This window comes from Alternaria novae-zelandiae (assembly GCF_023758075.1).
Source record: "Alternaria novae-zelandiae strain BMP 2774 chromosome Unknown scaffold_11, whole genome shotgun sequence".
Lineage (NCBI taxonomy): Eukaryota > Fungi > Ascomycota > Dothideomycetes > Pleosporales > Pleosporaceae > Alternaria > Alternaria novae-zelandiae.
Window position 1 is genome coordinate 760,057 of NW_026056971.1, and position 12,706 is coordinate 772,762.

Consider the following 12,706-nt stretch of genomic DNA (forward strand, 5'->3'; position numbering starts at 1 on the left):
AGTTGCTAACGGTCATTCTTAGGCTACAGTAGTGAGTCGTGCGGGTACTGCAAAGACGCATCGAATGGCAGTAGAACCGCCAATTCTCGTACGTGGATTTTCATAGTCATGCCTACTCAGTCATGGATGGATCGCCATGCCTGCAGACCGCTGTCAGAGCGGTCAAGCCTTCTCACACGAACAATGGGCGTCAATGTTGCAGCCGGCGCTTTTCCCGCCTGCATTTGATGTTCCGTTAAGGTTACCTGCGCTCACGTGCTGCCCCCGCGTCGCGTGCAATTCTGCCCGCGCCCACCCATGCCTCGAGCGATGCATCGCCGCCAAGCATCGTCTACGCGTCGGCAGACGTCGCAGAGTGTAGATCCGGCGTCGCGAGATGAATTGCATCACAGCGCATAGTCGATGCTGCCATCGCGATGGATGCCATGTCATACGGACGTGAGCGGGGGAAATCGGAACGAGGCTGAGCGCCGAGAGCCCTGGCTGACCTTGCCTAATTAGGAGCAAGCTACTACTTCTCATCGAAAAGCTTGACCGTTGAGGTCTACCAGATCCTCGTGGACCGCGGCTGGAGAAGGTAACGACCCACTCATGCGCGGCACATGTTTGCAAGCATCTTGCATCGCAGCACTATGCCCATAACAGCAGCTGATACCGGCTTCTAGATCTGGTACCATCTTCTACAAGCCCGACGTGCTGCGACATTGCTGTCCGCACTACACAATTCGGTAAGCAGCATTGCAGACACGTCCGACTAAAGGCTTACCCGAGGTTAGTCTACCCGTCGCTTCCTTCAAGCCCTCGAAGGATCAGAGGAAGGCAGTCAACCATTGGAATGACTACGTGCTCGGCGAGGCTTATATGAAAGAGGCTTCTAGGCTTTACCCAATATCGAAAGAGTGCGTAAGAACACCATGTATTTCCTACTAGACTGACAGCTCCCAGGGAGAAAGCTCGTGTCAAGAACACGTTTGACCTCAGCCGTGAGGTTCACAAGACTGAACTCCAGAACGTCAAGTGCCCACCTGAACCCGCACATCGCTTCGAGGTGACACTCGAACCGGCAGCCTTCACGCCCGAGAAGTATGAGTTGTTCAAGAACTATCAGCAAAACGTACACAAAGAGAAACCTCATGAGATTTCTCAGTCGGGTTTCAAGCGTTTCTTATGTGATTCGCCGTTGAAGCAGACCTCTAGAACTGTCGACGGGAAAGAGCAGCTCCTAGGATCATATCACCAATGCTACCGACTCGATGGACGACTCATTGCGATGGGCATCCTTGATCTGCTACCTCATTGCGTTAGCGGGGTCTATATGCTCTATCATTCCGATTTCGAGCAATGGCAGTTTGGAAAGTTGAGTGCGCTACGAGAAGCGGCATTGGCACTCGAGGGTGGTTACCAGTACTACTACATGGGATACTACATCCACTCCTGCATCAAGATGAAGTACAAGGGTGACTACAAAACTCAGCATGTTTTAGACCCCGAGACGTACGAGTGGCATCCGCTCGACGCTGAGCTACGCGCTCTATTAGACAAAAAGACCTATGTCTCCATGTCTAGGGAGCGTCGTAGGAAAGAGCAAAAGAGTGATGAAGAGACGAGTACCGCGGCAGAGCAGGATGACTACTCCGACTATCCTCTACCAACAGCTGCCGAAGGTGGCAAGGCCATTTCCGACGGCATGTCGTTGTTCGATCTAAAGGTGCCAGGGCTCATGACAGCTGAAGAAATCGAGCAGCAACTTGACCTGGCCACCATGCCCATTCGGGTCCGTGGACAAATGGCGGAAGCTCAGGTACGCGAGCAGTCCATACGTTGATGACTGCCAATCGGTACTAATAACTTATAGGATCTTGTCTCTTGGGAGGGCAGTGATTTGAAGAACCCTCGTTCGATCAAGGGCATCATTGGCGAGATGGTCGCATGCATGGGCCCTGAAGTCGCATGGCAGGTAGTGGTACAGCTTGGATGAAAGAATGAGGTTAGGAGAACCACGTCGAAATGCTAATCTACTATGCACGAAATCAGACACTATATAGTCTGCCTCTGATGCACGTCAATACAAGTCAGCTAGATGCGCAAGTTGATGCTCACACACTCCGTGTCTGGTCGCTTCCCCTAATGCCGAAGTAGCTGGCCCTTTTGAGCCTAGCTTGTACGTACGCCGAGGCTGCCGCCCGGGCGGTCGGAATATCGTCCACCTTCCCAAAAGTTCACGCACAACACGGCGATTGACGTAGCACGCAATCATGTCCGCGTCGCCCCTTACACTTGTCGTGCGCCCCCGTGGTAAGTTCTCTCTGTTCATTGAGTTGGCTCTAGCCTGGCTAAGCGCGTTCTGATTGCTGTTGGCTAACCCCTCCATAGGCCGCCCGATCAAGAATCTCCCGGAGACCATCACCATCCCGTCAGATGCCAATGCCTCTCAGATCTTTGAGGAGATTGCAAAGGCCTCCAGGTTCTCAATTCACCGATTGAGGGTCACCAAGGGCAGCGATGGCTCGCCGATCAACAATGTGCGCGATGTCACGGTCCACGACACAGGCCTGAGGAACAAGAGTGCTGTGGATGTCAAGGATCTTGGTAAACTACATATCGTCTGATGACGAATGCGATTGCTAACAGCGTGCAAGGTCCCCAGATTTCCTGGCGAACCGTCTTCATCGTCGAATACCTCGGACCCCTCCTCATCCACCCGCTCATCTACTTCGGCCGCTCCCTCATCTATGGCACCTCGGCGCCTCCCTCGCAGCTCCAGAAGCTTACCTTCCTCATGTGCGTCGCCCATTTCGCGAAGCGCGAGTTCGAGACCCTCTTCGTCCACCGCTTCTCGTCGGCCACGATGCCCATCATGAACATCTTCAAGAACAGCGGCTACTACTGGATCCTCTCGGGCTTCAACTTGGCATACTGGAGCTACGGCCCTAACAGTCCGGCTGCTAAGCCTTCGAATCCGCTCCTGACATATCTCGGGGTTGCCCTATTCGCAATCGGCGAGGTCTGCAACTACAGCACACATCTGACGCTTAAGAACTTGCGCCGTCCAGGCAGCACTGAGCGCGGTATCCCTAGGGGACTCGGCTTTGATCTAGTCACATGCCCCAACTACATGTTCGAGGCAATGGCCTGGATCGGCGTGGCCCTCGTCAACTGGAGCTTGAGCACCGTCATTTTCATCATCGTGGCTGTCGGACAGATGGGTGTTTGGGCTTGGAAGAAAGAGAAGAGGTATCGCAAGGAGTTTGGCGACAAATATAAGCGCAAGAGGTACGCCATCTTGCCCGGCATCTGGTAGAATGACGCATCATGCGATGGGTACCAGTTACTGAGGAGGCTGCACTTGACAGGTGCGCGGTGCTAGTGGGGAGGCTTTGCGCACATGGGGAATGCGAGAAGAGAACCAATTGAAGACAAAGAACAATATATGAGTAACAACAGAAGCCGCTAAGGCTGCGGCGAGGCGGACTTGTAGAACTACAAGACGTAGGCCGTCACACCCACTCAAAACGGTGACACCTCCGCAGGTACCCGTAGCTAATGCGCCGATGCCTCTGGCCAGCTGAATCACACTAAAGATGTTCGTCACTTGTTTGCTGAAGGACCTTTGGTGACAGATCTCGATGTAGCTGCGTGATGAGTTTACGTCTGTCCTTGACTCATTTGTGGCACCTCAATATATTGACAACGCCTGTGACATTGAGTGTGTGCTCGATTCTGATTCCCGGGTACAACCATCATCCACACCACAACCCAATGTTTTGCTTTTTTGTCGTGATGGCTTGTTGGATCTGCCCGCCCGGCGGCCACTCCCACATCGCCCCGATGAACGCCGAACAAACCCTGCATAAGCGCGGGAAGAGCATGCCACCCACCTGTCATCTCCCCACCCACGCATTTCCCAAAAGCACGCTCACCGACACTCATAAGCAAGTGAGGCTCGACCGACCTGCAAATCACGCTCAATATCTCGCTGCCTGCAAGAAACTGCCTGCAAAAAGGCAGATCGAGGCTGAGATGATGCGGGCCCTCATTTCTGCCTACCAGCGGTCAGCCAAACAACCCAGCCGGCAAGCCCGTTCGTGATCAGCCCTAGCCTTAGCCGCAGCACTACCTCGACCTGCCGAACTGGCTAATCAACAACTCTCCATTGGCCATTTACCGTGTTTGGGCACGCCGGGCCGCGGCTTACGATGCCCAGGTGGGAGCAGAGGACCTTTCTTCAGCTGTGACGGGCTGGGCTGGGTGGCGCTTTTTGATTTGACGATCCCCGGTGAGAACTAGAGGGACTGCTAGCTTCAGCCGCAGTTACGCATCTGGTCGTGTGAGGACGCGTGTATAAGAGGACTGAGGCAGGAGCCATTGTGGGACGAACAATAGCCTCACTCCCATTGTCCTCTTGTGCTGAACCATTTCGATCGTTCTGTTAGCGTTTGATCTGGTGTTGCGCACATATACCCCTCGTTGCTTTTTCTTTGGCTGGCTGCGCGCTCTTCGGCTTGAACTACTTGCATCTGCAAGGCTGGTCGTCACGTTCTTGCCTGTCACATCTCGTTCTTGCTACTTCGAGTAACGGGCGAGATTGTTGAACATCGTGACGTCGATTGCAGAGGCGGTAAGAGTACACAAGCGACCTCACAAGATACTCTGTGTTGCGTACCTAACAAAGCAACTACTCGCTGAACGGTGTTCGACTGAATGTAAGCCCGACGGTATCTCTTATTTACTCCTTCTGCTGTCACTCCTATCTCCTTTTGTAGCTCCTGTCTTTCTGGTTGGATGCACCTACCATTTCCAGATCTTCGAGCAAGATGAGGCTTCCGGATTGCCCGCCAAGAAAACTGTCCCTTCTCAACCCAGTCGCAAGATCAGATCTAGCCGAGAGAATGCCACTAACACAACCTTCCAGCTTACCCAAAGATATGGCTGCAATAACAGCAGATGCGAAAGCGGCATGGGACGCCCATGTCGATACCCGCACAGGAGCGGAGCCACCAAAACCAGCCGATCCATCTGAGATCAGCACACTCAGAAACAAAATCGGCAATTCTTTCAAAGCAGCAGCAGCTTTACTAGGCGCAGCAGCAGCCCCGATTCCCGACCAGACAGGCGACGGCTCCAAGATTGCCCCAGAAGAGAAGGCTAGCTTGTACAAGAAGATTGAGGGCAGTCTTCGCGATATGTCTCACCTTGGTGTCGACAACATCCAAAGTCTATTGGAGATCCAGAAGGAGAAAATGCTTGGTGGCTATACTGACGACAAGACTTACCTGATGGAGGGTCTTATCCGGACCGCCGCCAAGCTGCCCGACGGATCCAAAACTAGGGACGCTGTTACAGGCAATTTCTTAGAGCAGCTATGGAACGACTTGCAACACCCACCGCAGTCGTACCTCGGAGAGAAGTTCCAGTATCGATCCGCAGATGGCTCCAACAACAGTCTAGTCAACCCCCAAGTGGGCGCAGCAGGGACACCATATGCTAGAACGGTCAAACCATCTCAGATGCAGACCCCCGCGCGCCCAGATCCGGGTGTCGTATTCGACAGCATCATGACGAGGAAGCATGCCGAACTGCATCCCAACAGGATCTCGAGCATGCTGTTCTATCTGGCATCTATCATCATCCACGACTGCTTCCGGACGAGCCACGAGGACTTCGCCGTTTCCATGACATCTTCTTACCTCGATCTGTCGCCCTTGTATGGGAGTAACCAGACCGAACAAGACATGATGAGGACCGGACGCGATGGAAGGATCAAGCCTGACTGTTTCTCAGAAGCGCGATTGTTGTTCTTCCCCCCTGGTGTAGGCGCCATGTTGATCATGTTCAACCGTTTCCACAACTACACTGTCGAGAACCTGGCCGCGATCAATGAACAAGGGCGCTTCAAGAAGCCCTCAAATGAAGCGCCCCAGTCTACTGGCGATGCTGAGGCCGACAAGAAGGCAAAGGATAAGTACGATGCAGCATGGAAGAAGTACGACAATGATCTGTTTCAGACTGGTCGTCTCATCACCTGCGGCCTTTACGTCAACATTATTCTGATCGACTACGTCCGCACCATTCTGGATCTCAACCGCACAGATAGCAACTGGCAGCTGAATCCCCGCGCTGAGGTAGCGAACCTACCCATGGGTGTTGGCAACCAGGTCTCAGCTGAGTTCAACCTCGTTTACCGATGGCACTCTACAGTGTCCGATCGCGACGAGAAATGGACGCAGGAGATGTGGGACGGTATGTTTGGCGAAGGTCGTGATCCCAAGTCTATTAGCAAAGGCGAGTTCCTTGGTACTTTGAACAAAGTCTACAGCAAGACCGATCCGGATCCATCGAAACGCAAGTTCGCTAATCTGGAGCGAAGCGAGTCCGGCACGCTACCTGACCAAGGCCTTGTTGACATCTTGACATCAAGCATTGAAGACTGTGCCAACTCTTTCGGACCAAACAGAGTTCCCGCTGTTTTCCGTGCTATCGAGGTTCTCGGTATCGAGCAAGCACGTAGTTGGAACTTGGGCTCGCTCAATGAGTTCAGGAAATACTTCAAGCTCGAGCCGCACAATACTTTCGAAGACATCACATCCGACAAGTATGTGCAAGAACAACTCAAGCACCTCTACGACCATCCCGATAAGGTTGAAATCTACCCTGGCATCGTTGTCGAGGATGCGAAGCAACCCATGGCTCCAGGTTCCGGTCTCTGCCCAGGGTACACCGTCTCTCGTGCTGTTCTCTCAGACGCGGTAGCGTTGGTGCGCGGCGACCGTTTCTACACTCACGACTACAACCCGCGCACATTGACAAATTGGGGTTACCAGCTTGCTGAAAGCGACCTTGGTGTCGACAATGGATGCGTCTTCTACAAGCTCTTCCTGCGCGCTTTCCCACAGCACTTCAAGTACAACAGCGTGTACGCACACTACCCTCTGACGGTTCCCTCCGCGATGAAGGTGGCTCTCACCGATCTGAAGAAGGACAACTTGTACGACTTCAGCAAACCAGTGGCAACAGCACACCCACACTTCGTCAAGGAGTACAAACTCGCCACCGATATCATGAAAGACCAAGCTACCTTCAAAGTCGTCTGGGGCAGAGCCATGGAATACATCATGGGTCCCGCATCCGCCGACTTCATGCTTGCTGGCGACGGACCCAAGAATGCCGAATCTAGGCAAATGGTCAGCAAAGCCCTTTACGTCTCGTCGTGGGACAAGGAAGTACGCAACTACTATACGCTCAAGACCAGGGAGCTGTTGAAAGAGAAGAGCGTAAAGATTGCCGATTTCAACCAAGTTGACATCATCCGCTCCATCGGCAATCTTGCCCACGTCCACTTCTGCTCTGAGCTGTTCATGTTGCCGCTCAAGACGGCCGCACAGCCCTACGGTATCTTTACAGAGGCTGAACTCTACCTCATCATGTCGTCGGTTTTTGCGCTCATCTTCTTCGATGCGGATCCTGCTTCATCTTTCCCTTTGCACGTCAAAGCAAGGAAGGCAACACAACTGCTTGGAAACATCGTTGAGAAGAACGTGCAGGCCATTGCAAACTCTGGAATCTTGTCCAGTATCATGGCGACGATCTGGCCTCAGGAAACTACCATGAAGTTCTATGGCGTGCATATGATCAAGCGACTTCTAGAGAGCGGCATGTCGCCAGAGACCCTGACTTGGGGTCATATTCTCGGTACAGCAGGTGGTATGGTGTCCAACCAAGGCCAACTCTTTGCTCAAACGATCGAATACTACATCCTCGGCGCCGGCAAGAAGCACTGGCCTGAGATCCAGAAGCTTGCTGAAGACGACAGCGAAGAAGCGTTCGAAAAGCTGATGCACTACACCATGGAAGGAGGCCGTCTGAACGGCGAAACAGGCGTCATCCGCGCCGTCGCCAAGCCCACCTCCATCACTGAGAACGGAAAGACGACAGACCTCAAACCAGGCGATGCTGTCTTTGTGAACTTACGCGTTGCATCGCACGACCCAGACGTCTTCCCCAACCCAGATGAAGTCGACATCACACGCTCCCTGGATTCGTACATCCACCTCGGATACGGTCCACACCAGTGTCTCGGACTACCAATGACGCGCATGGCGCTCACGACTATGCTCAGGGAAGTCGCTCGACTCAAGAATCTTCGCCCGGCGCTGGGCCCGCAGGGCAAGATCCACAAGGTGGAGAAGAAGATGGGGCCGGGCGAGGAGAAGTACTCGTACCATGCCTATTTGACGGAGAATCAGGATATGTACTTTCCGTTCCCTTGTGGTAAGTCGTCCGAACCTCTTGATTTGTCAATCAACCCGTTAGAGAACGTTTGCTGACTTGATGTGTAGCTTTGAAGGTGTGCTGGGATGATTAGATGGATGTAATGCTTGGATCTGGAGCTTGATGGATGGATGACAGTGTATGATGAGATGAATGATTATTCGAAGGGTTTCGGTATAGTTTAAAAATCGCCTATGTTATCTTCGACGGCGAACGGCGTAGATAGCTGAAATGATATGTGTTCCCTACACATCATTGCGTGAACCGATATCTCATCGTATTGCACAACGCATGCAACAAGGGAGGCGATGAGTACGAATCGAACCCATCTTGACGTTGTAGTAGTAGTCCAGAATAGATGAATATGCTAATAAGTTGAATTAACAGGTCCATGTCAACGTTTGAGTTGTACATTAACGCCAGCAAGGCGACCTAAGACGAAACGAAGACCTCAAACAAGCCAAAGGTGCCGGTAGGTCTCAATACGAGCGCTTCATAGGTGGCACACTCGCCGCTTCCTTCTCATCCAACGTCGCCATCTGTACCGCCCTTGTACCAAACGTGACTTCCTGACCAACATTGCCCTGCCACGTCAGACTATGCTTCATCCAGTATTCGTCATCCCTCTCTTTGAAGTCGTCTCTCGCATGCGCGCCTCTACTTTCTGTCCTTGTCAATGCCGCCTTGCTCGTCTGCGAAGCATTGGTAAGAAGGTTGCGCAGTTCGAGTGTCTCGATAAGATCGGAGTTCCATATCAGGGACCGGTCTGTGACGCGGAGGTCGGTGGTATATTTGTTCTCGATGTCGCTGAGTTGTGTGTTACCTTTGGATAATGAGTCGTGGGTACGAAATACGGCCGTCGTGGATTGCATGGTAGCTTGCATGTCGTTTCGTAAAGCGGCGGTGGGTGTGGTTCCGTTCGTGTCTAGGAACGTGTTTATCTCGCTGATGGAGTCGAGGCCGACGTTTTCGGGGGCTGGAGTATGAGGCGCAGATGGGGAGTGATTCGCAGAGATGTGCAGTGCTGTTGCGCGGCCCTGGATACGGTCAGCATGTGCAGCAAGGTTGCTGGGAGGATTTGAGTACTCACAAATACTACAATGTCGAGCAAGGAATTTGCTCCCAGCCGGTTTGCGCCATGAACGCTGACGCATGCGGCCTCACCTGCAGCATAGAGACCGTCGACAACCGCTTCTTTCCCACTCTTGGCGTCTACATCCAGCACCTGTCCATGATAATTCGTCGGTATACCGCCCATACAGTAATGCACTGTTGGCAACACCGGTATTGGTTCTCTCGTGATATCGATGCCGGCGAAGATTCCTGCTGTTTCCGCGATTCCAGGCAGGCGTTCCATGATGACGTCCTTTGGTAAATGGGAGAGCTGGAGATGTATGTGGTCCCTGTTCGGCCCACAGCCGCGGCCTTCTAGGATCTCGAGATTCATAGAGCGAGAGACGACGTCGCGAGATGCCAGGTCTTTGGCGGTAGGGGCATAGCGCTCCATGAACCGTTCGCCTTCGCTGTTGAGGAGATAGCCGCCTTCGCCGCGAGCGCCTTCTGTGATCAAGACCTAGTGTACTCGTCAGTTGAGAGACTTTATGTTAAGATGCTTTCGTGGACGTACGCCTGCGCCATAGATGCCAGAAGGGTGAAACTGCACAAATTCCATGTCCTGGAGCGGCAGTCCTGCTCTTGAGACCATTGCGCTCCCATCGCCAGTACTTGTATGCGCGCTCGTTGCACTGAAGTATGCTCTTCCGTATCCGCCAGTAGCCAGCACCGTGTTCCGGGCAAAGATTCTGTGAGTTGTGCCATCTTCCATATTCAGCGCTGTTATGCCCACGCACTTGCCCTCGCTCATCATCAAGTCGAGCGCAAACCACTCAATGAAGAACTGCACTCCTTCCTTGAGACTCTGTCCGTATAGCGTATGTAGCATTGCATGCCCGGTACGATCTGCTGCACATGCCGTTCTGTAGGCCTGCCCGCCTTTCCCGTATTTGAGCGATTGGCCGCCCAATGCTCGTTGGTAGATGGTGCCTTCGTTCGTCCGGCTGAATGGCATGCCGTAATTCTCGAGTTCGACGACTGCTGGGACGGCCTCGCGCGTCATGTAGTGTATCGCGTCTTGGTCGCCGAGCCAATCTGACCCCTTGATGGTATCTACCCGCATGTTAGTCAAGGCTATCTTGGATAGCGCACTTGCTCACCATACATGTGCCAACGCCAATCGTCTTCAGTCATATTCCCAAGCGCAGCGTTGATTCCACCTTGCGCAGCGACGGTGTGTGAACGGGTAGGGAAGAGCTTCGATACGCATGCGGTCTTGAGTCCGGCTTCCGTGAGTCCTACGGCAGCTCGAAGGCCAGCGCCCCCGGCTCCCACCACGATTGCACTGGACTGAAGTTAGCTACGTGCCTCCCCATAGATTGAATGTCGATTACTCATAGTGGTGATCAATGACTGTGAGACCTTTGACATTTGGCCCATTGACGGAGGCGAACTTCCTGTGGTGTCTTGGGTTAAGTAACTGCCGGTGAGCATTGTACTGGCGGCGCGAGATGGCTCGCGCAAAGGCACGCATCATGAAGAGCGGTAGGTGAAGAAGAGATACATTGAGTCTTAGCTAGATCGAGAGAAGGGCTTGGAGACATCAGAATAGTACACGCGGTAGTTAGTATCAGTGGCGCTAGCATGTAGGCGTTCGGCATGCCCCTCTAAGCTTCCCTCGGCTGTATAACGACCCAGGGTGGGTGGAGGTTGATAACGCGGAGAAGGACCCCTATACTTCAAAGTGCCGAACGCTTCTCGACAGCGGTGCTTCAGGAGTCAGATAGAGGGAGGCCATCATTTGCGACGATGTTGAACAGTCGAGACGCGTCGTCTGATGGAGGGAGAAGTTTGCGGGGTAGACGGGAGTGAATGTTGGAGACGCGATGTGGCGAAGATCTGGGCAGGAACAACATGACTCGTACGTGCGCTACCCCGCAAATGACAGCATCAACCAATCGGTCACAACGCATTACGCAAGGCGAGAGACCGATCAGCCTTCCGTCGGCTATACAACATTGCACTAGTCCAAGACCTCACTTTGTTTTCATTATCGCGCTTAGCATTTCATACCAAGTGTTCACGCTTTGTGGCAGCCCCTGCTGGCATGAAGCACCCGGTGCATACTCTCCCGTGACGTCATCCGACGAGTGGCAATATGGCGGACTTGGTGTGTCCAACCACTGTGCGTCGGGGAGTAAAGGGCGTAGAAAGGGCTGATGCGGATCACACGGGTGTATAGTCGATGTGAGAAAATTTCTGTACAGCTTATAGACATCCTTTCCAAACGCACAACAGACTTCGCCAAAAACCTCCTAACATGACAACCGAATGGGCAAGGAAATGGCTTTCTGACCCCTCATCCACTCCAGCATGTAAACAACAGATCACCATCATCGACGAGCTCCTCTTCTCCAAGACATCGCCCGAAAGCTCTGCCTCCGCAACAGCCTCCCTCGTCGAAGCGCAAGACGACATCAGCTTCGCCCTAGCCGATCTGGTTGGTGTCTACTATTCGGCTGCTGAATCATGTACTAGTTTGGAGGAACTGGAACTACTGGTAGCATATCTCGTTGAACTCGCAAGACAACCAGATGCTGTGAACCGAGGACCAGAGGCCAGGAGCTGGGATGTACCTGGCCTAGAGCCGCCACCCAAAATTGGGGTTGGAGAGGTCATTGTGATTGAAGGGAAGAGGTTGTGGAGTCAGTTACCGTGGTTCAGTATGCATCTTACGGAGAAGTTTCAGGGTACGTTTACCAAATCTCTATGCTGCCGTCTGCCACCCTATATATCTCATGGCTGACGTCTTCATGATAGGTCCCGAGCTATGGACTCACAGTATCCGGAACCCAGCAACCCCTGAAGTCGCAACCACCAAATGGAAAGACTTCAACACTCTTCTTGCACTGACCGCACATGATCCGGATGCTCAAACCACACCAGCTCTCGCAGACTACACCAGACTGTCTCGTGTGACTTTAGCCATGGCCCTGGAATATTCGCCTGGTACAAGGCTGGGCAAGAATACAGCCATGCATGTACCGGCGGCTGCACAGTGGCTTTTGATCGCGGGGAATGAGATAGAGGAAATGTGTGAGGCGGGTACGGAGTCGATGAATGGGGGTGATCTTTGGGTGGAAAGAGGAGGGAGCGATGTCTGCGATATAGCAAGGTTGCAGTTCTGGAAGGAGAGATTAAGGGAGTTGGGGTATTGAGTAATTATTGGTATGAATAAGCCGATGTTAGATAATGCACCTCATGCAAAGGAAATATTTGAACAGGCCCGGAGCCTACATCGCCGTTAGATCACCCTACTTGGCATGTTGTCATATCAATGTAGGCTGCAGACCTGTTTAGCATTTTGCTAGGGTAACGTGTATGG

At 52.9% G+C, this 12,706-nt stretch overlaps 4 protein-coding genes across 4 annotated transcripts; 3 read left to right on the forward strand and 1 right to left on the reverse strand.

Annotated features, from left to right (window-relative positions):
- Positions 1-416: 416 nt before the first annotated feature.
- J4E88_006019 (uncharacterized protein) lies at positions 417-3,301 on the forward strand (the record flags this gene model as incomplete). Its single annotated transcript, XM_049399650.1, has 9 exons — positions 417-438; positions 502-577; positions 666-728; positions 777-899; positions 946-1,801; positions 1,856-1,957; positions 2,247-2,295; positions 2,374-2,589; positions 2,640-3,301. 9 exons carry the CDS (start codon positions 417-419, stop codon positions 3,299-3,301), a joined length of 2,169 nt encoding a protein of 722 aa, XP_049254663.1.
- A 1,588-nt stretch (positions 3,302-4,889) lies between these two features.
- J4E88_006020 (uncharacterized protein) lies at positions 4,890-8,324 on the forward strand (the record flags this gene model as incomplete). Its single annotated transcript, XM_049399651.1, has 1 exon — positions 4,890-8,324. The coding sequence occupies one exon, from the start codon at positions 4,890-4,892 to the stop codon at positions 8,322-8,324; it is 3,435 nt and encodes a 1,144-aa protein (XP_049254664.1).
- Positions 8,325-8,747: 423 nt separating this feature from the next.
- Positions 8,748-10,858, reverse strand: SDH1_2 (succinate dehydrogenase flavoprotein subunit; the record flags this gene model as incomplete). Its single annotated transcript, XM_049399652.1, has 5 exons — positions 8,748-9,305; positions 9,359-9,841; positions 9,896-10,434; positions 10,482-10,666; positions 10,716-10,858. 5 exons carry the CDS (start codon positions 10,856-10,858, stop codon positions 8,748-8,750), a joined length of 1,908 nt encoding a protein of 635 aa, XP_049254665.1.
- A 783-nt stretch (positions 10,859-11,641) lies between these two features.
- Positions 11,642-12,234, forward strand: J4E88_006022 (uncharacterized protein; the record flags this gene model as incomplete). Its single annotated transcript, XM_049399653.1, has 2 exons — positions 11,642-12,071; positions 12,164-12,234. The coding sequence occupies 2 exons, from the start codon at positions 11,642-11,644 to the stop codon at positions 12,232-12,234; spliced, it is 501 nt and encodes a 166-aa protein (XP_049254666.1).
- Between the last annotated feature and the right edge of the window lie 472 nt (positions 12,235-12,706).